Source organism: Gavialis gangeticus, unplaced genomic scaffold (assembly GCF_001723915.1).
Source record: "Gavialis gangeticus isolate Ggan-Ray unplaced genomic scaffold, GavGan_comp1, whole genome shotgun sequence".
Lineage (NCBI taxonomy): Eukaryota > Metazoa > Chordata > Crocodylia > Gavialidae > Gavialis > Gavialis gangeticus.
The window spans coordinates 176074371-176101038 of record NW_017729024.1 but is presented as its reverse complement, the minus strand read 5'-3'; the positions used below and the strand labels follow the sequence as shown (position 1 = coordinate 176101038).

Below are 26668 nucleotides of genomic sequence, written 5' to 3'. Positions count from 1 at the left end.
GCTGTCAAAACTGTCAGCAAAATAATAGAAAAGTCTGTATTTCCCAAAGCCAGAATCCATAAAAAAACACCACTGACAAGACACTAGTAAGAGCTGCTCCAGCATAGGCACAAAATAGGACTGTGAAAAGAAGACAAAAAGACACTTCAAGACAAGTAGACTCTTGCTCATCCTAAAAACAGTATCAGAAATAGGCAGTCCCTATGCATACCCTATAAAATGCACAGGATCATAGGGAAGCAAAGCTGGAAGGGACTTCACAAGGTCATCTAGTCCAGCTGCCTCTCCCTGTCCCCTCTCATGGCAGGGTGATCCCTGACAAACCATCCTGGCAAGTGTCTATGGAACCTGTTCTTAAAAAATTTCCAGTGATGGAGATCCCACAATATCTCTAGGTGGTCTGTTCCCATGCTTGACCTCCCTCATCATCAGACAGTTCTTCCTAATCTCCAGCCTACATATCCTTTTCTGTAGCTTGAGGCCATTGCGCTTAGTCCTGACCCCTATGACCACAGAAAAAGCCCATCTCCAATCTCTCTGTAATTGCCCTTCAGGTATTGGAAGACTGTTATCAAATCCTGCCGCAGTCTTTTCAAACCCTACTTCTTTCAGCTTTTCTTTTCTTGCTTCTCACATGCATAATCAATTTTGTTGCTCTACACTGGACTCCTTCCAGTCTGTCCATACTCTTCTTGAAAGGCTGGACCCATAGCTAAAGACAGTGATCTAGGTGAGGCCTCATTAATGCTGGACAGAGTGGAAGAATCACTTCCCATGACCTGCAAGTGACACGTCTGTTAATACAACCAAGTATACTGTTGGCCTTTTTTTTTGGCAACAAAAGCACACTGTTGACTCATAATCATCTTATGGTCTACTGTAACCCCCAGGTCCTTCTCTGCAGTACTGCAGCCTGACCAGCCATTCCCCGGTCTGTAATTGTACATGCAGTTATTCTGTCTCAAGTGTAGGACTTTGTCCCTGGTGAATTTTATCTGATTGATTGCAGACCATTTCTCCAGTCTACCCAGGTCCTTCTGGATCCTAGCCCTGCCTTCCAGATTGAACTCATCCATGAGTTCTCAAAGAAGATAGCCCACGGCTCTCAAATGACCTTAGCCATTCCTTCAGTACCCTAGGGTGCATCCCAGCTGGCACTGCTGACTTGAAAGCATCCATCCTACTTCCTCTGGTACAAGAATTAGGATTTGAATTCTGGTGCAGAAGGACCATTAAATAGGATGTCCCAGTACCATGTGCACAGGTTTTATATTTGTTTCTGTTTGAACACTGGGCCAACTGTACGGAGTTGCTCTACTTTCAAGACTCAGCTTAGCCTTTTCTTTTCTATTTGCATGGACTGTGGGTGATGAGCACTGTACCTCAACAAGGACATGAAATGAAGGTCTCTCTTCTACCCATTACAATAAATTGATGTGTTGGGTTAGAACATTTCCCACCAATTTCTGCCCTGTCCCTCATGGTGCACTTCTTCCCAGGCCAGCCTAATCTTTTCCAGTGTGGTACAGGGTATATGTAAGGGACCTGTGACTCTTCAGCCTGAAAAAGAGAAGGCTGAGAGGGGACCAGGTAGCAGCTCACTGCTACATCAGGGGTGTACATCAAGGGCTTGGTGAACAACTGTTCACCAGGGCACCCTTGGGGAAAACCAGGAGCAATGGCCACAAACTTCAAGAAGACCGTTTCAGGCTCAACATTAGGAAATACTTCTTCACAGTTAAGAGTGTCGGGACTGGAAGAAGCTCTCTCCAGAGGTGGTGCAATTGCCTACTCTGGAAATCTTCAAGAGGAGACTGGATGGTCACCTTGCTGGGGTCACCTCACCCCCATTGTCTTTCCTTATTGGTGCAGGGGGCTGGCCCGATGATCTTCTGAGGTCCCTTCCAGCCCTGTGAATCTATATGTAACTATGAAACTGCTAGGCCTTTCTTTGCTATTTATGGAATGCGCACATTGGCCACTTTATGTTTACAGCTCTGCAGTGCATCATGAGGGACACATGCTTGACCTCTGCACTGTCTTGATGCTATTTTCCCTAATCTAAAATGAAACTGTACGAAGGAGCTTCTTAATACTTAAATCATTTGTATGCACATCTAACTGCCTGACTCTACTGCACGTACACAGGTCATATTTGCAAAGTCATGAGCATTGCGAGCACGTACAGTGTTACCAGCACAACCGTGGCCTGACACTAAATCTGCAGGATGTGAAGTTAGCTTGAGTCCCTGTATCCTTGCCCTCCCCTTTCCTACAGGGTATGTACCACAGGCAAGTGCCATCAGATGTGTCTGCCAAGTAAGTGCTCTTAAGATAACAGGCACCTTTTATGATACATAGCAGAAGATGCTCCAGATACCACAACTCCATGGTATAGATGCAGAATTACTTTCTTCTTACAGCTATGCTCACTGGTAACTGTGTTCTCAGTCACATCAACATAAATATGGAGGAAATGGGTTGACATCAATATGGGTTTGTTATTGCATATTTATGATGGTGTAATTGGGGCTTGAATTTGTACCAGCCCTCACTCAGGTGAAACTCTTTCCAGTGCCCAAGTACTCAGAGCAGCAGTGTGGGAGTAAACTGGATTGTCCACCCCTCTCTCTCAACAGGCTCCACTGAACTGTCACTCCTGTATCTCCAACAGGAATCCAACTAACGGACTTTTCTGAGTTGGCCTTATAAGAGCTCTTGAACGATTCGTCACTGGCTCCAGCAGGACCTCCAGTGACTAGGCTGCTGTCATGTCTTGCCAGTTCGTCTCACTTGTGTTGGGATGCCAGCTTGGATGAATCCATTTCCCACTTGGACGCCTTCATTTGCTTTCTTGTTTTATTGACCTCATCACCAAATCTTCTCTCCAGTCCAAGCCATCTTTTCCTGACCTTCCCCCTTGTGGAGAAATGCACTGAATAAATATGGATGAGATTTAAGGCCTCTGCCCAACTGGGAAGACACCAGAAACCAAGCAGTTTTCCATTCACACACACAAATGATATGATCTGAGTTTTCTGCAGAACACTTTTGGATCTAAGCCTAGAAGCAACACTGCTGTCTCTAGAGAGGTGTGAGTTTGCTCAGGTGGGTTTTAGGGATTAGGGTTAGTTTCATAACATGCATTATGAAATATAACTACAGATCACAACACCTTGTAGGCCCTTACACAATGTACAGAGCTCAAAAGAAAGCTACTCTCTTGCTGTGTCAGGTTGATTAAATGCCCCAAATTAGATGCAAACTCAAGACTGTACCTGCAGACAAGAAATGTGGCCACACTTATGCAAGTGGAATCCAGAAAATTTTGGATGGGTCTGTGTTATCAGGAGGGTTGAGGAACCCATAGATGTAAGACATTATAAACATGACTCAGGTAACCATATTCGTTACCTGCCAGCATGCCCACTGTTGATCCAATTGCAGCATGCAAGCAAATGAGTGGAGAAGAGACGAGCAACGCAGCCAGGAAGATGGCACAGGGGTCATCACAGCCATACATCTGCCCCACTCCAACAGGAATGGACTGTAAGAGCTGCAGCATCCATTTCAAAAGGACCCTGTTATTGTATCATTGTACTTGAGACAAAATGACAGTGGCTATTTGCTATAAAGCAAAGGGCCCAAACCTGCCTCGATACATGAATGCCCTGTAAATGGCATATAAACATCAAAAAATAGCAATAAATAGGGCCAGTAGTCTAGTTTCCAGCAACCCCAGATACATTCATCTCTTCTTATGAAGACTCTGTGTAAAGGAAAGCTGGTTCCCCTCTGATGTGCAGGGAAAGGATCGAGTCAGTCCTTATAGCTATGTAGGCCACTACAACTAACCACTAAAACTCTGAGTCTCTTTTCACGGCTCCTTACATTGGGTGGCTCACTGGCTGTTGTCTGCCTGGTTTTCAGGAGGGGCCAAAATTGAAGCAGATCATTTTTAGTCTGTGTCCCCTCTGCTGAACATGGGTTATTAGGCAGGTACTTAAGAGCAGTGCCTGTCTGGAAGCATGGCATTAAATATGGTAGTGGTTCCTTAAAGTTGGAATTACATTCAATACAACAGGCAAATTTAATGAGATGGGGGAAGTAACAAAGCTTCAGCATGTTGCTGTTAGATTGAGATGGCTTTACTAACTCTTTGAAACAACTTTTGGAATCCAGCATCAGAAATACACAGGTGAAGCTGGAAGTGACCCTTGTGACTGACAGCACTAAAGCAGGCTGTACAAGAAATAAGCAAAAGAGGAGAAAACGTTGTACAGAGAGGACCTGTAAACTTCTGCCTCTTAACTGAGTAGGATGTATGATAAGGAAGGCTGCAGTTCACTTGGGTATATATTAATTCAAAATTCAGCCTGTTTTCCCTAGGCTGTCTCAACAACATACCTGAGATATGGGTCTTGGAAAGATAAGCTTTAAGTAGTTCAGATTCCCTAGTCTGTTTTAGTCCTTTACCTTTCTCCTGAAAATACTAATCTGAGGGCCACTTGCTGTGCCACTTTGGGAATGTTTGTTGGGAAGTAGCTGATTTATCTGAATGTCACTGGGATGGCTTCCTGATTTCGTATGAATTGTTACATGGTATGGTGAGGCACTGTTGGTGCCTGTCACTTTAAGGGCTGAGCCAAGCAGCCAGCAGGTGCTTGATTGCGGCAGCCGTATGTCGCAGAGCACTTAGGTGCCCTACGCCTGAAAACAGAAACAGCTCAAGAGAGACCCCTAGCGGTGAGAAGGGGGAGGCGCAGCTGCCAGTCACCAGGGCAGCACAGGTGCTGGTTGCTGGGGCAACCAGCAAAACCTGCTGACAGGAAGGGGCAGGGCTTAGCCCTTCTTAAGCCCAGGCAGGAGGCCAGTTCCCCTCTGGCAGCCAAGGAGTGGGGAGCTCTGCCAGTGCGGAGAGAGGGGTGAAGATTGTCTGCATGAGCATCCCCTGGTTTGCTGCCATAGGCTGGAGTATTTTTCCCGGTAGGGATTGAATGTTGTTTTGACCAGATGGTTTAGTTTTACGTTATAGCCCAGGGGCTTTGTGCTTTGTGTTTACTGTTTGACCGGAGGACCGGGTGAGGCTATTAGGGGTTGGAGGACGCCTCATAGGGACTCCACGGTAGTGTGGGGGTCCTGGCCCCAGAATGAAGGGGGCAGCGAGGAGCCCTGAGCAAGAGGGGGCAGCGAGGAGCACCGAGCAAGAGGGGGCAGTGAGGAACCCCGAACGAGGTAAAGGAAAGGGCCGAATTACAGCAAGGCCTAGGTCAAGATCCTGGCGGTACCATCTGCGAGGCTTGGGCTGCAGTGTAGGGGAGGAAAGGAGCTGCAGATGCCACCTCCTGGCATCAGGGTGTATAAAGTGGGCAGCCTCCGCTAATTGCATCATTCAATCAATTAAGATCAAGGCATGGCAGGCAAGTAAGCAGGCGGCTGGCCCATAACAGGAGGGCGGAGTCACCACTAGAACCACTCCAGCAACGATACTCCTGTCACACCATATTAGCTCTCTGGCCGCCTGTATAAACAGAGCAGTTTGCTGCTGGCAGGCCAGACAGAGACACTGCCTGGCTGCAGGCTGAATACTACATTCTGGAGGGAAGGGCAGAAGCTTAAGGGGATGGTTTGGAGGCTCCTGGTCCTGAATATGACCTAAAACTGCACCCTGCCAGGGGAATGGGTAGCCTGGTGGGGCTCCCAGTGGCACGGGAGTCCCCAGGAAATACCAGACCAGTTACAACCCTGGTGAAAGGTGGTTCGGGGTGCCTCAATAACCCCAGCTCCCACAACCGGGTGGGTTAACTCCATAGTAAGGCCAAGAAGGGGGACCCAGGTTAGAGACTGGGATATAGACTCAAAAGCCTTACTTAAATACCCTCGACTGCTCAGTGCTGTGGCCAGGACCAGAACAGTCAAAAGAGCCAGGGGCCCACCATGAGGGATGTCCAGAGCTGAAGGCCTGGGGTTTCCAACTGGCCTTGGGTGGCCAAAGGTCCCAGGGGGGACCACACCTGAGGGGGGGAACAGTTCAGGGAGCTAGGCAGCCCTGAATGAGGGTGGAATAGGCTGCCTGATTGGAGGGATCCAGCTGGGGTCTGATTGGAAGGATTCTGAGGCCCAGTGTGGGTTTGGTGATGTTAAGGCCTGTGGATACCATCTGTGAGGCTTGGGCTGCAGTGTAGGGAAGGAACAGAGCCGCAGATAGCGCCCCCTGGCATTGGGGCAAGAAATGGGCAGCCTCCCACCTAATTAACAACATAATTATATATCATCAAAGCGTGGCAGATGAGGAGGCGGGCGGCTGGCCCAGAAACAGGTGGACGGGCCAATGGTAGATCAGCCCCGCGGAAGCCCCCCGTTACACATGGCCATAAGATTCACATACTTGTAGAACCTTAAGCTGTATATGAGCCTGTTACCTACAGGTGAGCGGCTTCATTTTTCCTAACAGACTGGAATACTTCTTTTGTCTTCTGTGTAGCTTACCAGTTGTGTGTGGAGTTCAGACCACGTAATGTTGAGTGCTGATGTTACAGGCTGTATGGATGTTGTAGGGAAGAAGAGGTTGTAGCGTCCAGTCACAGCCAAGTAGAGAGAAACTGTGGCGTTGAAAGGCAGGGTAAAAACAGGAAGGTCCCATTTACTGAAGATTGAACTTAATGCACTGGAAAGAACTGGGCTGAAAAGAGAAGAAGAAAAAGCAACAGTTATTGTTTGGTCACCGCAGTTGGAGGTGTGAGAAACCTCCCACCATTTTAGTCTGAAGTCATGGAATTACAAGTTGAAATACTACTTGGTTCAACTGGTTAATAATTTTTTAAAGGTCTTGATACTAGGCATTAGACTTGTTCCAAGGCCATAGTGAACCAACTGAAAGTGAATTTAGACAAGACAGAGGTGATAGCAGTGGAGGCAGACCACTTGTCTGGTGGAGGGGGGCCAGGACTGGGGCACCTATCACTGAGGTTCAGTTTCACGTTGTTACTCCAGTTCACAGCCTTGGAGTGCTCCTAGATTCTCTGTATCTTCAGGTGATAGCTGTGGCTAAGAGTGCCTCTCACATAACTCCAGCTGGTGAGAAGACTCTGGCCCTTTCTTTCAGTCTCTCATCTCACCACCGTCACCCATGTCTTCATAACCTTGAGGTTAAACCAGTGCACTCTGCATAGGACTGCTCTTGAAAACCATTCAGAAGCTACAGCTGGTGGTGAATGTGGCAACCTGCCTTCTGACCAGGGATGGGTCATTGGGACCATGTAACTCCAGTCCTCCAGTGTCTGCACTGGCTCCCAGTAGCTGTTGGGGCAAAAATCAAGGTTTTGACCTATAAGGTCATAAATGGCTTGGGCCCTACTTTACCTTATTTGCCATCATGATCCTTAGGGTCAGCTGAAAGCAACCTCCTGCAAGTATCATCAGTACACCTAATTCATGCCATGAAAACACAGGAGAGGTCATTCTCAGCAGTTGCTCCTCATCTCTGGCCCTCCCTCCTTCTTACTGACTGCTGGAGCCTGAGCCTGGGCATCCTTCAGGAGCACTGCAAGGTCTTTCTCTTTGGTTAGGCACTTAGCCACCGAAGCGAGACCGACATGTTTTTAGCGGGTCTCTGTTTTATTTGATTTATTCTAGTTGCCCTTTTAAGTTGTTTTGTTTCTCTTACTGTAAGACCCCCTACACCTTCGCTATTTATTCACATAAATACAATAAAATTAGGGCTGTCAATGGATCGCCATTAACATTTGCGATTAACATTTTAATTGGTTCTTGAGTTCATTTTTTTTAACACATTAATGGTGCACATGGTTTTGGAGGCATATTATAAAATGTGCGATATTGTAAAAAATATAAATAATGTCAAAGCTACTAACCATAAAAGTTACTTTTAGGGGTTCCATGAAATGAATCTCTCATACAAGATTAAAACAGAGAGGATAAGCAGTCACACAATGCTGCTCAGCATTTTCTAGTGGCCTTCTGCTGGGCTGTAAATGGGTGTGGAAGTAGTTCAGTTCGTCAGTTTGCCTATTTCTTCAGTTTTTTGAAGGATGTGAAACTCTGTGAGCTCTTGCTCTGGAAACAAGTAAGGCTGGCGTGGAGGCAAGAAGGGAGGGGGGGAGATTTTACTGGTTATCTCCATTTTCTATTGATTATCTCTGTTATCTCCACTCTACCAGCCCACCTTTGGAAAGTGCTCTGGGATGCTAGGACCATGACAGCCTCATCCATCTCAATGAGAGCCGGTGTTGTTCAGCACCGAGTCGAATCAGGCTGTTTGAAGTTTTAAAGAAATATTTGAAATCCAAGCTTCTGTCTTACACGGAAAAAAGTTAGGCTTATTCTTGGCACACAACATAATTGTAGGGAAACCACAAATGATTCAGAGATCTGACACCAAGAAGTATGTGAAAGCTTGGATGAGAAGTATAAACCTGTCCAGTCCTCTTGGTTCTGGAATTTGGGCTAGAAATGTCACAAGAATTGGGTTTCTTGGGAGTTTCTCAGGCTTTTTGGTTGTCAGTCTAGTTTGATCAATCACATGGGCAGCCTTTCTTGGGGCACGTCCTCCTACAGTGGTGCCTGGAATCAATAAATCTACAAGCAGGTGGAAATGACAAAAGCTTTTGGGCCAGGGCCTACCCTGGCAAATACTGACATTTCCAGTGGCTTTGCTTGAGCTAAACTGATTTATCCCCACAGTATATCTAGCACAGTCAGCTTCTGCTCTTATTTAGATCTGTGCAAATCCACTGAAGTTAGCTGAGAGCAGAAAGTCCTGTGTATCATATGCAGTAGTTAACTGAACCTTTGAAAATTTCAAAGGAAGGTGAGTTTAAGAGCTGGATCTGATTTTAACCAAATCCATTTGTTCTTTCCGATGAAATATGTGATGCCTTTTTTTATTGCTACAATCAGTGGAAAAGATGCACTCTATTATAATCCCCATTTATTCTCAGATCAATCCCTTTTTTGATAATGATTTCAGTTATCTCAGTGGTGTACATACTTCTTTGCTGGAGCTAGCAGAAAAATGCTTCAGCCCTTTTGTGAAAGCTTTGTCCTGTTTCTATTACTGAAGCACAAATTGTCTACTAGCAGATAGAAAAAATGTGACAATTTTTATACCAAATGTTTCCTTTTTAATTGAAATTCAGTATTTCAGCCCAAAATTCGTTGAACTGTCTAATTCTAAACTCCTTCAAATGACTCTGCCCTTCAACCTGGGGAATTATAACAAAAGCAATTAAAATAGCAAGGCTCAAAAAATTCAGGCAGACCAAAAAGTGTAAGCATTCCTAAAAATATTCTGGCTTTCTAGGGATTGGTACAATGCGACCATCACTCTAAGGTCTAAATAAATTAATAAAACATGAAATAATCAAAATTTTAGTAAGAGTGGTGAAAGGTAAATGTTTTGGATCTCATCACTAAAACAAGCCATTAAAATGAAACATTTGAACTGCAGTTAGGTAGCTTTCTGTTAAAATGCTTTTTGTAATGATGCTAAGATCTGCCCTTAAAAAAGGTTATTTTAGTCTAAGAAGCACTGCTTTGAAATCAAGTGTGCAGGAGAAGTTAGAGATTTGACTCCTAGGGCAAGATCAGGTTCAGCAGATCACTGGGTTGGAAGTGATCTTGCTGCAAGTGCATGAGCACTTTTAATGGTGCTCATGATTAGGCCCAGATTGAATCTAGCCTCTTGACCACAGGCATTTGCAAAGGTTGTGAGTTAGAGAAGCTATTTTCAGTGTATATATCTGCTAATACTTGTTCCTGTATCAGTGCAAAGGACTTGAAGGCATTTTCCAAGCTATGGACATACACAGATGACTGTGAAACAGGAAGAATACAGGAACTATTTCATAGCCTACATTTTAGGGCAGTGGTTTCAACCTGTTTTCACTTGTAGACCCCTTTGGAAATTTTGAATAAAGGTGTGGACCCCTTTGGATTGTAAGTGTGTGCATTCATATACTTGTAATGGATCTTAGCCATCTTTTGTGGACCCCTTAACCTGTGGACCCCTAGGGGTTGAAAACCACTGTTTTAGGGCAAAAAAAAAATTAAGAATACTAAGTATAACTTACATTGCACGTGTAGGGATTTAGCAGAAGAATCTGCAATGTGTTTTGTCTGTATGCATAATTCCCACTGGCATCAATAAATGTTTTTTACTCACTGAAGATAAGTCATGTATGATGAGAAGAACTAGAAACATTTATTTTTGCTTATAGAAAATAAGTGTGACTTACCAAACCATGGATGTGACAACAACAGGGAAAAGAAGCCACCACTAATAGTCTCCCTTGTCAGAGAAGGCAGCCGTGATCAATCCCACCAAGACCCCATTATAGCCATAAAGGCCTGCTGCTATGGCCGACCTGCAAAGGAAAGACACCTGGCTGGAAATGTTTAGTAGAAGGCAACCTTCACTGCAGACTATGCACTCAACTCTACCACTCAGTGTATCACGGACATGCAACCTCTGGAAGTCCTATATCTCATAGAGAAAAAAATGAAAGATGTGGTCATGCACACATTTTGAGGGCTTGGGTTTAGCATAACTCATGTCAGACTAGTGGTTTTGCTTGGTCCCCCAAACCTAGAGGCTGTTGGAAGTTTGCAGGGTACCCAGACTATTCCAGTAATTGTGAGACACTGAATTTTTACAGCTATGGCAAAGCTAAACTCAAGAGAAATGTTATAGAAGCCAGACAACCAGATAGCTACCACTCCCTGCTTTTAAAGCTTTGCCAGACCCATCAAAACGAGCTGGTTCCTCAGCGCCTTTTGCAACCTGAGCACTGGGGCCACAATTCTGTTCTCACAACTACACTCGACATCAGGGAAAGTTAGTCCGGTGGGTCAGAGCCTAGCTCAGAACGAATGAGGCTAAGGCGCAGTTCTTTGCTCCGTCCTCTGTTCCTTGAGCAAATCGTTCAAACAAGATTTATGGGGGCAGACAGACCCATGTTGCGTGTTACACTTAGCATGTGCTAGATGTGCATGTATCACAGCAAAACTATAACTTGTCATGGAAGAAGCATCCCAGATTAAGTAAGGTGTGTTCAGCAGGTGTCCACAGAAATAATGTGAGCAAGCTGTGGGCTTCACCCAGCTATGACATCAGCAAGGGACTTCTCTGCTCGATCAAGCCTCTGGGTGGGATGAGGAAAGCCACACATGGCAGGAGGAAAGATCCTGGATCTTACACTTGTCAGGTTCCTCCAGGATCAAGTTGAGAGTTGGGTGTCCATAGTACCAGAGGGTCCTAGGGCTGGGCCTGATAATCATCTGATTGTCGGTCCCAGCCCTGTCCTCACACTGGAGCCAATTCAAATGTACTAAGTGTCTTGTGTAACAAGGCCCTTAGGGACCCATTTACCTCTTGAGGCACTTGAGCCCAACATTGAAGTACCATTGATATTCTTGCCTGACCTTGTAGGTGCCTAAATTTCTGCTCTTGCATTTGCACAATTTCTGACAGTGCCTACCTCCTCTTGGGAGTCATGAAGACATAGGCATTCTGGTGCCCATATCTCTTGACCTGGTAGACGTGCTCTGAGCATATCCATTCTCCCCATCCCCAAGCCGGCAGGAGGTAGTGGGATGGCTGTGCAAAGGCCCAGTGGCTAAAATACTCCTCTAGGATATGGGAGACCCGCATTTAAATCACCTGATGGGGAAAGATAAGGAAATTCTGGATATGAAAAGGTGAACAACTTGTGTAAGGACACCTGGCAAGACAGTGGCAGAATGAGGCCTAGCATTTATAGCGCACTAGATTATGTGACTTCTGGATTAGAGGTTGCATGAAAATATGTGGCTAGGAACAGCCAGTGTATTTGTCCTTAGACAAGTTATGCCTGAGTTTGTCCAAGAATAGAAATATCCTGGGATTGGCATGTACACACATCACTCTAGTTATGGTCTAGTGAGCAGCGAAATACACTGCTGCCCTTCCACCAATGATTCAATAGTGCAGTCCTGGGATAACCATTCAGGCTCACTTTGTGATGTCCTGGGATAAACTGTTAATAGTTCTTATAGTTTCATAGTTTCATAGTTTCTAGGGTCAGAAGGGACCTGAGTAGATCATCTAGTCCGACCCCCTGCCATGGCAGGAAAGAGTACTGGGGTCAAATGACCCCAGCTAGGTGTACATCTAGCCATATTATCATGCAAACCTTTTCAGGGTTTGTCCTGGGACAAAGGATATGGACATCTGAATGATCACACTTGTGTCCCAGGATAAAATAGTTTATTTTGAGAAAAACGTGATGTCTGTTTGTAGTCGGTAATGTAATAACCAAAGCGGGAGAAAAAAAGTGAACTAAAGAGCATATCCATTCATAATACCACTAATCGGTATTGCAAGAATTGAACAGTTAATGACCAATTTTTGTGCTGAATCCATACACAAAGGGCCAACTTACCTGTCTTGATCCAGAATAAGTGCTGTTAATGTTGAGACAGTTGTTCCTAAGCAGCCGGTGAGTGTCTGCCAGGGATTTTGGATCAAAAGTCCAGCTATAATAATAAGCCCACTGAAAGGGTTATTGGCAAACATCACCTGGGATGTCCCTCTCAGGACCCAGTCTATAAACTGAACCACGAGAGGTTTATCTGAAAGAGATCAAATAAAAATTCTGGGAGTAAGACATCATTTCGGTATGGCTTTCTTGAACCACACTCAGCTTTGCAGTAACTGCTGGCTACAGAATGGAGGCAATGTATCAACAAGACTATAAAATTCGTCCCTGATTTATGACTGTCTGAACAAGCTTTGCATCTGGCACATGAAAAGCTTGTTGGTAGAGTTTGCTACTATAAAGCACTTGGCTGGATTAATAGAAATTGGTGTATTTATGATCATCAAAAATAGTCTTTCTTGCATGGCAGATTGCATAAGATTCTGCCATAAATTTAACGAGAAAGCTAAACTACTTCAATGCATAATCCAGCTGCAGGATGGGATTTACGCAAGGCTGCAACCAGCTTATGGACAGAGGAGAAACATGATAAGGAAACTTATCTTGTGCCCTGTTAAAACTGGAGACAGAACATTGAGATACAGTCAGGGAGGATTTTAAGGGGGTTCAGATGCCTGAAGAGGCAGATCGGTACCTACAGAAATCAGTGCAAGTGAGGTACCTACAGCCAGATTTGTGCAGGTACAAAGGCATCTAGTTCCTACTGATTTCAGTGGGAATTAATTGCTTAAATACCTTTAGAAATTATGTCCTCAATGGTGCAGCCATGCTTTAGGGATCCTTACAAGCAGTGCTGCAATGAACCTCTAGTGCTGATGTTTCTGTCCTACTGCAGCTTGTCCCACAAAGTCCTTTGGCGTCACACTTGCAAAAGGAGAAGTCTGACACCAAAGTGCAGTCCCAGTCGCACTGCTGTTTAATATTAATTCACGGTGGGCCTGAGCATGCAAGAAGAGTTTCACAGGAAACACCTTTGTTCGCATACAGGATCGCAGTGACTGCACCTGCCAAGTGGCTGATCAGTTCATCTTGTTCATTCACTTATTTAAAAAAAAAATCAATAAAGTAATGCTGTGGAGCATCCAAGCTGTTCATGAACCTAGCGTAAACTGCACATTCCTAGTCACGCTGCCATTGTTTTCTACTAACCTCTCTTACTGTTTTTCACTCCTACTATCCCTGTCCTGTCCCTTGAGGGATGGTAGACCCTTTGGAACAGGTCCTTGCCTTCTAATTCATGCCGACACAATCTTCACCACAATTTGCATTGTTTATAAATGCCTGATAGGATAATAGCTCCTACCTGTGCCAATCAGGACCCAACTCCATTGCTATGGGTTCTGTACCCACACATACATGAAGAGTCAAGTCTTTGTCCCCAAAAGCTAATGATTTAACTTGGTTCCTTCTTGGCTGTACTCTAATATAAATAACAGTAACAAGCCAGGGCTGCTTGGGTACATACATGATATTTTGCATGTTGTGGCAGCAGCAAGATAACACATTAACAGTCCCTAAAACTAAAAAGCTTAGGTTAAAAATTTGTTCTTGTAAAATGGTGGGCATGCCAATTTTGGTCCAGGTCCGTAGGATCTGGGTGTGCATGTCTGGGAGTTAGATGGTTTAAGGTCCACTATACATGCACAGATAACATTGACAAAGATATGGATGTTGAACTACTTTTTACCCATGGTGCTCTTCACATATGCAAATAATTTACCTTTCAGCCAGTCTCCATATTCTTTCATTTCTCCAGTTAGGTATTCCAGGACATTGCAGATCCCTTTCCCGCTGCTCTGTGCCGGGCGCTGGGTTCTTGTGCTCTCTTCTTTGTATATGTTCCTCTCTCCGCAGTTTTCAATTATAACCATCTCTTGGTCCTGCATCTTTGCAAAAATTGAGGGAAAGCAAGAAGGGATCACAACTCTCAGACTTTATGCACATATTATTTTCTTTTTCAACCTGTTCTCTCGTACACTGGAAAATGTCTTCTATAGTTACAGATGTATTAGGGTAATCTTACTTACACTGAACTGTGATCCACTAAAGTCACAGGGGCATCACCATGGATAAGGGTGTCTCAGTCTGATCCATAAAGGCACAAGTATGTCAGAAGAGCAGGCACAGGTTGCTTGCATGAATTCAGCTCTCTCGGTAAATGAGCAAGTGCAATGTATAACACTTACGTTTGTTATTAGGCTTTAAGAATTTGGCATGTTTGATCAGAATGAGCCATGATATGCTTAAAGGTTTTTGAAGTGTCAAGTTCATTTCTCTCTGCTTCCTCAGTTCAACCTGTATCTTAACTCCTCTTCCACCCTTTCATCCCAGGTCAATGCTTTTCTTGCCTTCATTCTTGGATCTACATAACATCAGTAAAACTCCCTGGAAGTTTTCTCATACTTGGCAATACCTCTGTTTGTGCCATGCCCATGTGACAGAGGGTCCTTCTCTGCGCCTGATGGGTAGGAGAGTCTCTGGACACATTCACTGGAGCAGCTCACACTTTGGGCTCTGGAAGTCCTCAGATTGTAAGCTAGGACAGTGCTGTGACTGGGCATGTCTACATGAGACGTTTACTGTGGAGTAGACTAATTAGCTCTGCAGTAAATGTCTCCTTGTCTGCACGTGCAGGGCTCCTAGTCTGGAGTAAACTAATAAACTCCGCAGCAAGGTAATACTTGTAAATAGGCATGAGAGGGCTTCCGTGTGGGGGGCTGCCTTCTGGCTAGCCCCGCACTAAAGTATCCTGGTGCCCCAGTGAGCACCTTTGCACCATTTTGAGCTGGCTTGGAGCAGCCCAGGGCTGGTAGGCTGACCCCCAGACCCCCTTACAGCTGGGGCTGCTATGACTTGGCTCAATGTGCTGTGGTTCTGGGTGCATGTGTAAGCATAGTGCCCAGGAACAATAAACTGTATTGCGATGTGCACCGGAGTTTATTGCACAGCATTAATACGCATGTGTAGATGTGCCCACTCCAGCTTAAATGGTCAGGTCTGAAACGTACTGTGCTTTATTTGCTTTAGTCAGTGGATCTCCAGATTGCAATGACTCCCTTCCCTGAGCCCAGTAATTCCCCCACACTTATTAGCAGGGTAGTTTGCTCCACAAACAGGGCAACAATGGATGAGTTTGTGAGACGTATTTCAGCCCAAAGTGGTGCAGCTTTGGAAAAGAGGGTATATACTCACAGGCAGAATGTAGCAAATTATTTTTTCTTTCAAGCGTCTTTATCTAACCTCAAAGTTATGCTCTGGGCCTCAAAGAGAAAAGTGTCACCATTAAACTATTACAAGTAGAATCTCTTTAAAGTCAATAGAGCCAAGTAACTCTGGAGTTGTGAAGCACTTGAAGAGCAAATCTCTACTCCAGGGTTTTCAAGCCAGCTAGAAAAATATGATGTGGGCTGAAACCTGGTACCAAGCAGGGCTTCATCTACAAAAAACAGACTCAAAAACAAAAGTATTTGGCATCTCAGATGAAAAGGAGTGGGCTGCTTCCAAAAAGTTGGGATTTAAATCACTCCTCGTCTGTCTGTATCCTGCAGGCAACATCCATTCATCCTTCTTGTCATTTCCCATGTGGGCAAGGACAAAGATAAGGAAGTCCATAGGAAACATGGTCCACACAGCAGCATGGCTTGTAATAAGCAGGTGAGGAACAGGCTTCATTCCAAGCAGGGTCATAAGATCATTAAGATCCTAATTCTGGCTGCACAGCCTCATACATCACAATGCTTGGATCTTCAGTGTACTCAGAGCCATCTGTTAATGGAAAATATATTGCACTATATGTGTCCATCTGGGGGAAATGGACAAGCTGGAACACTTCTTTTGGACAGCCATGAAATAAACCCTGTATGATAAGCTGCAATTCATCCATTGGCCTGTACAAGATCCTCTCTGTGGGACTCCTGTTGGGCCATTCAGGGGAGAGAGGTGGGGCATAGGATGGCATATATTTGCTAAGATAGATGAGACTATCCAAGGCAGGCCCAGTGAGGTGCCATTGTCTTCCCATTTGTACTGATCTGCTTTCTGGCAAGCCCTGTACAGAGGCTGCATGGGGGTGGGGGCAGCTAGTCACACCAGTAGCCCTTCCACACAAGCGTCTCAAAGCTCTTCCCCATGATCAGGTAACAAAGCCTCATAAATTCCAGATAAAGCACGACATTCACTAATGGGAGAGCAGAGGGTCCACATCTGGCAATGTGTCAGTGGCACGACAGAGCCCAGGAACTTTTTTGCGCAAAAATTTGCACTGGTCAAAATGAAAACTGGTGTAGTTGAAACAGTACAGCCTTCTGGGAGGGGGATGCTTTTAGTGGGTTAAAACAGGCAATTTTTCCTAGGAAATCTAAATGGAGAGAAGCCAGGTTAAATTTTCTCTAAGAATGTTGACACGCAAGATGGAGCCAATTTAACTGAACTAGGGTGTGTCTACACATGCGTTTTAATGCACATTAGCCTATTTTAATGTGCATTAAAGCATCACTAAACGCCCCCCATGTTATTTTGATACTTGTCATCTATCATGCCAGAGGGATATTTACTGTTTGTATCTCTCTTAGCACATGGCTGATTAGCAGTAGCATACAGATAATGTTTGTATCAGTATTAGCATGACAGTGGGTACGTCGACACTGTGCATAATAACACTGTGCAGTAGTGTGCTGGGCAAAACCTGTGCTAATACGCTACTGCACAGTAGTATTAGACTGCTGCATGGTTAGTATCTGTAAAACCCATATGCTAGTGCTACTGTGCAGTACCAACAGTTACTGTGCATTGATTTGGTACTTGCTTATCCAAGTACTAAACCTAATGCACAGTAACTATGGCAGATTAATGAATGTGTAGATGCACGCAGGGTATATGTGAGTGGTGTGTGAGAAGGGAGTTAAGTCCTGCTGGAGGAAGGAGACTGACAGACAGATGGTAACCCATCTGAAATGTTCAAATAATAGGGGCATTGAGCAAGTTTGGCATATACTGATAGGATAGGCAATAGCCGGCAATAGGCAAATACCGTTATCAGTGTCACTCTGGAAATTCATTGCCAAGGTCTCTATCTATCTCTGGTGTTCTTGCTCCCTCTGGTGCCAGCTTGCAGGCACAGCAGCAGGAGCCTTTTTAATGACCTTCATTCAAACCTATCAGCCTGAGGCTCACTGCACTCACAAATGATGGGATTAACTAGAGCTGTCGAACATGCCAATGACAAACCAAAGCAGGGCTCAGTCTGGATCCTGATCAATTTTGCAGCAGCAGCTTTCCAAGGACAACGATTAGAAAACAATGTGGACTGGAAGAATGAACATGTGGGTGAGAGGAAGACACCCACATCTTATACGTGCTCCACTACTGCCTCCCTGTGTGATCTTGGGCAAATCGCTTCATCTGCCTGTGCCTCAGCAATGCTGGCTGCTTACAGACATAACCCCCTTTTTTCCCCCCACCAAATTGTGCTTCACTTTAAACCTGGCAGGGCCCTGTGCTGAGCCCAGTGCATGCCCAAAAGAGGCAGCATGCTAGTTGGACCTGGTTTGCCCAACATCAGGTGCTTTAGTGGGGCTTTTTTGGTGCTTTTATATAATAGCTGTTTGAATCAGTTTCAGATAAAAACTGCCAAAAGCCCCACTGAAGTCCCTGATCTATACAGACGCTGCAGGGCCGGGTCCAACTAATGTGCTTCCAATTCTGGTAAAGTGCGATTTTTTTTTCCCCCCCTCCCTGGCTGTCAGCAGCCAGTATGTATAAAATGGACAATCTTCCTCCACCTGCTTCTTAAGCACCCTCTGGGATGCTATGGGGATTTAGGATTTACTGCAGTGATCCTCAACCAGGGTGCCGTGGTATGCTGGGGTGCCTTGAGATCCTTCCAAGGGTGCCGCCGGGTGCCATGCAATGTTAGCACAGGTAGGCATGCAAACATGATTCACACGATAAACCCAGAGATTTCAAGTAGGAATCCACAGTATCAAATACATTCTGACCTGTTGTGGCTTCTCTGATTTCTCTGCAACAGAAGAATTGCCCTATTCATTTTCTGTAGTCAAAAAATGAGTGAAAACTAAGCACTGGCATTTTCTGAGGGGTGCTGCAAGTCTGTCAAGGAGGTGCCTTGAGTCTGAAAAGGTTAAGAGTCATTGATTTAGTGTTTAGGAGCACTTTGCAGACAAAACACCCTCCAGAAATCCAGTGCTTTGGTTCTGGCACTAAGGAATAGCTACTGTTTTTGGTAATGACAAATATCATTTCTTGACTGAGCCCTACAAAACACTGAAGGAAAAAGCAGCCTCTGCTTTGACCTTATTCCCAGGTCCAACTGAGTTCGTAGCATAAGAGAGTGGGAGGTATATTTCTATTGTTGATGCTTTCTGTGTTTGGGGGTGGCTTAATCCAGGTTGAATGTCTCTCCGTAAGCCCTTGCCAGGTGAGATGATTGTGCATTAAATTAAAGAGTAAGAGCTGATAAACAAGCAAACAAAAAACTTATGAGGAATATAAACAGTTATCATGGGGACAAGTTAGAGAATCATTTGTGTATAACTAGAATTAGGATTTTTTTTTGATACAATGAATTTGCCTTAGAAAATGGTGGTTTGGTAGGAACGCATTGCTTTATCAGAGCGCACCACTTTTGATGATGCTTTCTTTGGGAAATGCTTCTCAAGCCAGGATGGTTTTTTTGGTCAAAACTGGAGACAGCGCCTTTCTTCTTCACGTGTACTCCAGCAAATAAAACAGCGTTACTTATTTGGGATGAAAAATATTTGAATTTGAAACCATGTCCAGGTTTGTTGATTGGGAACTTTTTTTCCTACTCCTCTTCAGGTATGACTGATCACTAGGTCAGGACAAATTTATTGCAAATAACAGTGACTATTTGTCACTATTATTTGCAATAAATTATAGTGACAAATAGTCACTTAAACTGGGGATGACTTAAACTGTGTCCCTCAAATGAAAGTATTAACAAGCAGTGAAAAAACCCCCCAAAGTGCGGTTCATTTAAACTATACCCCAATAAACTGAGAAAGAATAGAAGAACAAACAACTGGTTTTCTCTTTGACACACAGGTTTCATAACCTTGAGCTTAAAAAGTCGTGAGTTAGTTCCCCATTCATCACAATCCCAATATAACAAAAAGAAGGGTTTTTTTAATTAATTTTATTGGTAATGTGCACCAGGTAGTTAGTTGATCCCAGGACAAGGAGATTTCAACACAAAGTGGAGTTGGCAACAGTGAGAAAGTGGAGGGGATCACAACATTATGGAGACTTGTTTTGTTCAAGGGGCCTGGGCTCGCAAGCACCATGGAAACACACGGTCTGTAAAAGTGTGTCACTCTCCGCACAAATTGCAAAGAAATGCAAAAGCAAAATAAATTCATGTACAGCTGGAGGGCAAAGCGCTGGTATGGTGACTGAATGCTTGGTTGAGTCATAATGAATTTACCAAGCAAGCTTCTCTGAGAGGTTGGACTGCGGCACCAGGAATAAATGAACAGAAAAGGGGCATTTCGAAATAGGCACTGGAGCTGAATGCAACACAGTCACAGCAAGTGGGTACACAATGATTAGTGACGGATCTTAAAATAATAAGAAGCAAAAAACCTCTCTCCATGCTTGTTTCCTACTGTAGCCACTGGAGCTAAATTGAAATGTCCGTATAAGCACAGATGTCACCCAGCAGAATTTGAAATTGGGATGCTTTAATTTACATGATTAAAGACAGGGCCGGATTAATGCACAGGCAAACTAGGCACATGCCTAGGGCCGTAAGTGGAGCAGGGGCCCAGTTGTGCTTATTTTGCTGCGGCAGCAGTGCCTCCTAGCTCCTTTTCCCTTCTAGGGCTGCAGGCAGCAGCGCCAAGCCCTGGTGGCAGCTGCTGCTGCCCTATGCAAAGCAACTAGGTGCATAGTCTGTTTGCCTAGGGCTCGCTAAAGGGTTAATGCAGCCCTGACTCGAGACGAATTCTGCAGCCTGTCATTTCCAGGTTTGAACACTTTTCTTTATCTCCCAATCTTCACAGATTCACACTCATAAACACCTTGGTTAGGTACAGATATTCCAAAATATCCCGAGGTGGAAACGGTCTAAGTTACGCAGTTTTCGGTAAGCAGTGTAGCTTAGATCGGTAGTGAACAGAGCACCAGATTCGCCCTTTGGCTGCGGAGGGGAAGGGGGCGCTAATCTTAGACCAGGTTCTGCCATTTTTAAACCAGTCTCCATGTGCTGAACTTCTGTTCTGTTGCAGGTATAGACTGGTTTCTGATCGCTTATACAGGTAAAAGTGTAATGTCTGTACCTGGCCCTACTCTTTCTTCCTGCCTATAGAAGGAGGGAAGGGTGGCACATAGACTAACTCATTAGTCTCTAAGGTGCTACCCAGCCCTGCCTTCTTTATTGACTTCAGACTAACACAGCTACCTACTTCTCTCTACCTGCCTGTAATACTTCTCATAACATCACAACTGTAGCCTCATACTCTTTTTACATAATTAACACCTCAGTGAGGTAGGTGAATGTTACATTTTACAGGTTAACTGAGATAATAAAGAGAGAATGAAGTAACTTGACTTGGGTCACTCAGGAAGTCTGTGGCAGACTAGGGAATAGCAACAGCTTTAAGTAACGTTTGAATGAGGCTTTGAAGGTATAAAGTGCTTTCTACTTCATAAGTTCCTGAGAACTACATAAGATTGGCCCACACCTGTAGGAGGCAGATTAGAAAAGCAAAGGTGGTGACTGAATTCAGGTTAGCAACTGAAATCAAGGACAAGAAGAAGTCTTTCTATAGGTAAGTAGGTAACAGAAGGAAAACCAGTGGAAACATGGGACCACTGCTCAGTGCATCTGGACATCTGATCACTGACACCAAGGAGAAAACTGAACTCCTGAATGAGTACTTCACATTTGTATTCCACCAGTCTAAGAGCAATAGCCTGCTGACTGCAAATATGATGCAGAATAGTTACAGTAGGGATGACACCTACCAACAGTCATTGTAGAGCTGGTTAAAGAACAGCTAGAGAGGTTGGTTATCTGTAAGTCAGCAGGACCGGACGAACTCCATCCAAGAGTGCTGAATGAACTACCCAAAGTTATTGCAGGACCACTGGCGAACCTCTTTGAGAATTTGTGGCACTCAGGAGAGGTCCCAGAAGACTGGAAGAAGGCCAATGTTGTGCCCATCTTCAAGAAGGGGAGGAGAGAGGACCCGGGGAAGTACAGGTTGATCAGCTGGACCTCAATCCCTCGAAAAATCCTCAAAAAATGTCTCAAGGCATCCATATGTGATAAGCTAGTAGAAGGCAAAATTCTGAATGACAGCCAGAATGGCTTTGTCATGGGTAGGTCACGTCTGACTAACCTCTTCTCCTTCTATGACAAGTTACTCGCCACCTGGATAAAGGAGACGAGGTCGATGTCATTTACTTGGACTTTAAGAAGGCCTTTGACTTTGTGTCCCATGAGGCTCTCAAGGTAAAACTAGGAGACTATGGGCTCAACAATTCAATGGTCAGTTGGGTAGGAAGCTGGCTGCAGGGTCGGACCCAAAGAGTACTAATAGACAGATGTGTGTCGACCCGCTGGAGGGTGACCAGTGGGGTCCCCCAGGGTTTGGTATTTGGACCGTTGCTTTTCAACATCTACAACAATAATCTGGATGTGGGGGTGAAAAGCACACTGGCAAAGTTTGCCGATGACACTAAGAATTGGGGAAATGCAGCCACACATCAGGGCAGGATGATGATCCAGGAGGAACTAGACAGATTAGTTAGCTGGACGGACCAGAACCAGATACTGTTCCACACTGAGAAGTGTAAAGTGCTCCATCTGGGGAGGAAACATCTGCAACAAATTTATAGGCTCATGTTTGAAAGGGACCTGGGGGTCATAATTGAACATAAAATGAATATGAGCCACCAGTGCGATGCTACGGTTAGCAGAGCAAATGATACGCTGGCATGCATCAACCAATGCATCTCAAGTAAAACTAAGAAAGTTACTCTCCCACTCTACTTGGCATTGGTCAGGCTGCAGCTGGAGGACTGTGTCCAGTTCTGGGCACCGTACTTCAAGAAGGATGTGGAGAAGCTTGAGAGAGTCCAGAGAAGAGCCACTCATATGATTAGAGGCCTGAAGGGCAAGCCATATGAGGAAAAGCTGATAGATATGGGACTGTTCAGCTTAGAAGAGAGAAGACTTCAGGGGGATTTGGGGCAGCTTACAAATATATCAGGGGAGAGCATCAGGGGCTAGGCGAACAACTATTCACCAAAGTGCCCCAGAGGAAAACCAGGAGCGATGGTCATAAACTCCTAGAAGAAGGTTTCAGAATGGATATAAGGAAAAACTTCTTGGTTTGTGACCAGACTCTGGAATCGACTCCCAGCGAAGCAGGGCATGTGAGAAATGTTGGGGCACTGGTATGGAAGAGGCTCGCCAGCTCTGAGAAGCGGCAGTGGGGAAAATGGGCATTGCCTGCTGGCAGCAGTGGGGGGGAAGGGGAGAGCCCCAAAATTCACAACAGGGAGAAAATGGGTGTTGCCGGCTTTTGGCAGTGCATGTAAACATGGGGAGCAATTTTTTTGGAATCCAAAAAAGTAGTATTTTGCATTAACCCGAACCTTGAACTGGTAAGTAAACAGTAAAGATTTGCAAGAATTGCACCTGGTGTCTTGTTGCAGCATTGCACCAGAACTTCCATGGATTTCCAAGCGAACCGAAGCAGCACCTGGTGGTGCAATTGTAGCAAGCCAGGGAAAATGGCATTTTCACCTGTATGCCAGATACACGTTGAACAAATAATACGATAAAAATAAATAATCCTCTTGGCACAAATTCTCATGCTAAAAACAAAACAAGTCAGAGGTGGTTTAATTTACCGTGATAAAAAATGACTAATACAATAAAACAAGGTGAAAACATGGATCTTCAGATGTGATTAAGCTAGCGAAATGGCAATTTTTTTGTCTTGTGGAAATGGGAAAAGCGCTACATGGACAAGTACCCAAAGTGCTTCCTTTTCTGCCTAAGGTTGCAGTTATAAAATGAAGGGGAAAGCAAACAGAGCAAAATATTAAATAAAAATACCAATGCTTATAAACAGAATGTCTCAAAATTTTCCGGGAGGTATCAACTGCTCTGCACAGCAGACTGTAAAACAACTTTACAAGCCGTATTTTGTCTAAGAGCTATACTCACTGAAGTCTATTCAAACACTTCTTCTGCAGGCCAAGTCCCATAAATTAAACATTTGTCCAATAACACATATGTCTTCTCTTGGATCCGCTATTCCTCTTGTGGCTTTACATGTCTCTTCTTTTTTTGTCCTCTGAGAATATTAACGACAAGGTTTGCCTGTATTAGAATTGAAATGGAGGAAATGCACCAACAAGGCCTGGGCCTCTTTCTTAGATCTCTCAAGGGTATTTTACTGACGCTTGCAGTGGTGGCATATTGACAGTGCTCTCACTCCCCTGCAGGTTAAGGTGCTCCTGGTGGTTTCGGGCAATGTGCCTTGTAGTTGTGTGACAGGGTAGTTTGTGTAATTTGAAGAAGAGGCTAGACGGGCACTTGAAGGTGTCCTGGAAATTTGCTCTGTGAGTGCTGCCAGTGCAGAGGCTATCTTGTAAGCGCCATAGTAACAGGCCCTGCATGTGGCCTTTGCATGACCTATGGACCTGTCACTCATGGGTGACCTAGTTTCCCTGTCAGACGCATGCTCAGTGTGAGAGAGGATAACGGTGTGCATGCCCAATTATGTTACATAATCAGACTAGAAAGTTCTGTGGAGTATACATTCTGATTGGCCACCAAATTCTGATAAAAGGTTAGCTAGCCCCCTCCCACGGGGAGAGAGACCCGTGTAACTGGAGACAGAGGCTGACTTCCTCAGGGACTGTCTTCCAGTTAGGCCTGTGGGCCTATTGGACTCTCTCCCCGCCTGTCGTTCTGTATTATTGTTAACTGTACCGATCTTTGGCTTCCGACCTACCTTTGCATTAATCTTCAACTACGATTCCGGATCACTCCTATGGGCTTTGGCTGCAACCTCGGCGTGACTTACCTGGCTTCTGACTTCGGCAATCACCTCAGCTACCCAACTGTTCAACATCAATACGTTACAGTTCTGTTCCTTTATTTGTTTCTCCGTCATAAACTGTTGATCATCCCTGGGACTTACCCGACAGGCAGCGGCACCTATTCCCGGGCTCTGGCACCGGGAGTAGAAAGCAAGGGCCTGTCGGCGAACCCCGTGGGACAACAGGTCCCCTTGTTGTGTATTGATACTCTTAACTGTAACTGAAGACTCCGTACCTGCGCTCTACCAAGCGTAAGTTAATAAACCCATTCTATAAAGGAACATCCAGCTTCCGTGTTACTCAGAGCTCCACCGCTGCTAGACCCAGCCTGTTCATTCAGGTTCCACCGTGACACTTGGGACCCTTTCTCTGGGGAGGGAAACCCAGCAGAAGGGATGGTTTGGAGAGAGATGATCCTGCCTTGAGATACCAGGTCCCTTCCTGCCCTACTTTTCTATGAATAATAAAAAACAGAAGAAAATAGAGAAAATAGTAGTTCAATATTTTTCATTTCAGGTCAGTTTACTCAAATGAGACTTTTTGTTCCACCATTTCACATGCTGATGGTCCTGACAAAAGCCAGGGAATAAAGAATTTTAATATCTAACTTTCAGATGTCCTACTGCATGCTCTCATCTTTAAACTGAACTTATGTTTCCAGGCACCAGCACATGGGTTTGGACATGAAAGAATGGGAGACCAAACTAGAAAGAAGCCTCCAAAGTAGCTAGTAGAGATTGACAAAGTGTTGGTGGCTTCTTGGCCTCATCCAGAATATTTGTTGGATGCCTGTCTTAATGAGGCTTTCTCTGCTATAAGCATTTCCATGATGATAAGCCTAAGCCAGGTTGGCTGTTTCTCACGAAAACCCAGAGACAGAGTTGCCTTGCAGTATTAGTAGGTAGGGCAGTCATATATGTAGGTCTGCTTTCAAATCCCCTCTCTGTGGGATTGGGAACAAGGACTTGACCTGACTCTCCCACATTCCAGCAGAGTGTTGAGACATTGAGATACAGAGTCAATCCCTGTGGTCCAACAACATGGCTAAAACAGAGATCTTAATCTCCATCCTATACTGCCAAATCCTCTCTACTATTTCAGTAGCCTGTCTGTAGCTTGAGTTTCATCCTCAGATATGACTTCATGTTCAGTCACATCTAGGCTATGTCTAAGTTTTGCCCATTCTTTCTCTAATATATCTCAGATAGGCCTTTTCAGATCTGTCTACAAACCTACATTTACCATGCAACCTCTCAGCATCACATGTCTAGGCCAAAGGTTTTCAAACTCAGACACCCTGCGTTAGACACAAAAAAAAACATAAAAAAGGGAGGAAAGAGGACCCAGGAAACTATAGGCCAGTCAGTCTTACCTTGATCCTGGGTAAGCTTTTTGATAGAGTTATCCTGGTGCATGTCCGCGAGGGCCCAGCAGGGGACAATATGCTTAGGGGCAACCAACACGGGTTCATTAGAGGCAGGTCCTGTCAGACCAACCTGGTGGCCTTCTACGACCAGGTCACCAAATCCTTAGATGCAGGGGTAGCAGTGGATATAGTCTTTCTGGACTTTAGGAAGGCCTTCGACACTGTCTCTCACCCCGTTCTCATTAAAAAACTGGGGGACTGTGGCGTTGACACCTACACAGTCAATTGGGTTGCTAACTGGCTGGAGGGCCTCACCCAGAGAGTGGTAGTGGATGGATCATTTTTGACCTGGAGGGATGTGGGCAGTGGGGTCCCCCAGGGCTCAGTCCTGGGGCCCGCACTGTTCAAAATCTTCATCAGCAACTTGGACGAGGGGGTAAAAAGCACCTAAATGACACTAAGATGCGGGGGGATGTGGGCACGCTAGAAAGGAGGAATAGGCTGCAATCAGACATAGACAGGTTACAGGGGTGGGCAGATGAGAACAGGATGGGTTTCAACACTGACAAGTGCAAGGTGCTGCACCTGGGGGGGAACAAACGGCACCATACCTACAGGCTGGGGAACTCCCTTCTCGTTAGTGCAGAGGCAGAAAAGGATCTTGGAGTCATCATTGATGCCAAGACGAACATGGGCTGACAGTATG

General features: G+C 44.9%; 1 protein-coding gene across 1 annotated transcript in view; it reads right to left on the bottom strand.

Annotated features, from left to right (window-relative positions):
* The window catches only part of SLC14A2 (solute carrier family 14 member 2), a 58470-nt gene extending 44087 nt beyond the window's left edge, over window positions 1–14383 (bottom strand). The window contains 7 exon segments of the mRNA XM_019518293.1: window positions 71–120; window positions 2288–2416; window positions 3415–3556; window positions 6490–6682; window positions 10257–10385; window positions 12441–12630; window positions 14218–14383. Of these exon segments, the coding sequence (XP_019373838.1) occupies window positions 71–120; window positions 2288–2416; window positions 3415–3556; window positions 6490–6682; window positions 10257–10385; window positions 12441–12630; window positions 14218–14383 (999 nt within the window).
* Window positions 14384–26668: the final 12285 nt, after the last annotated feature.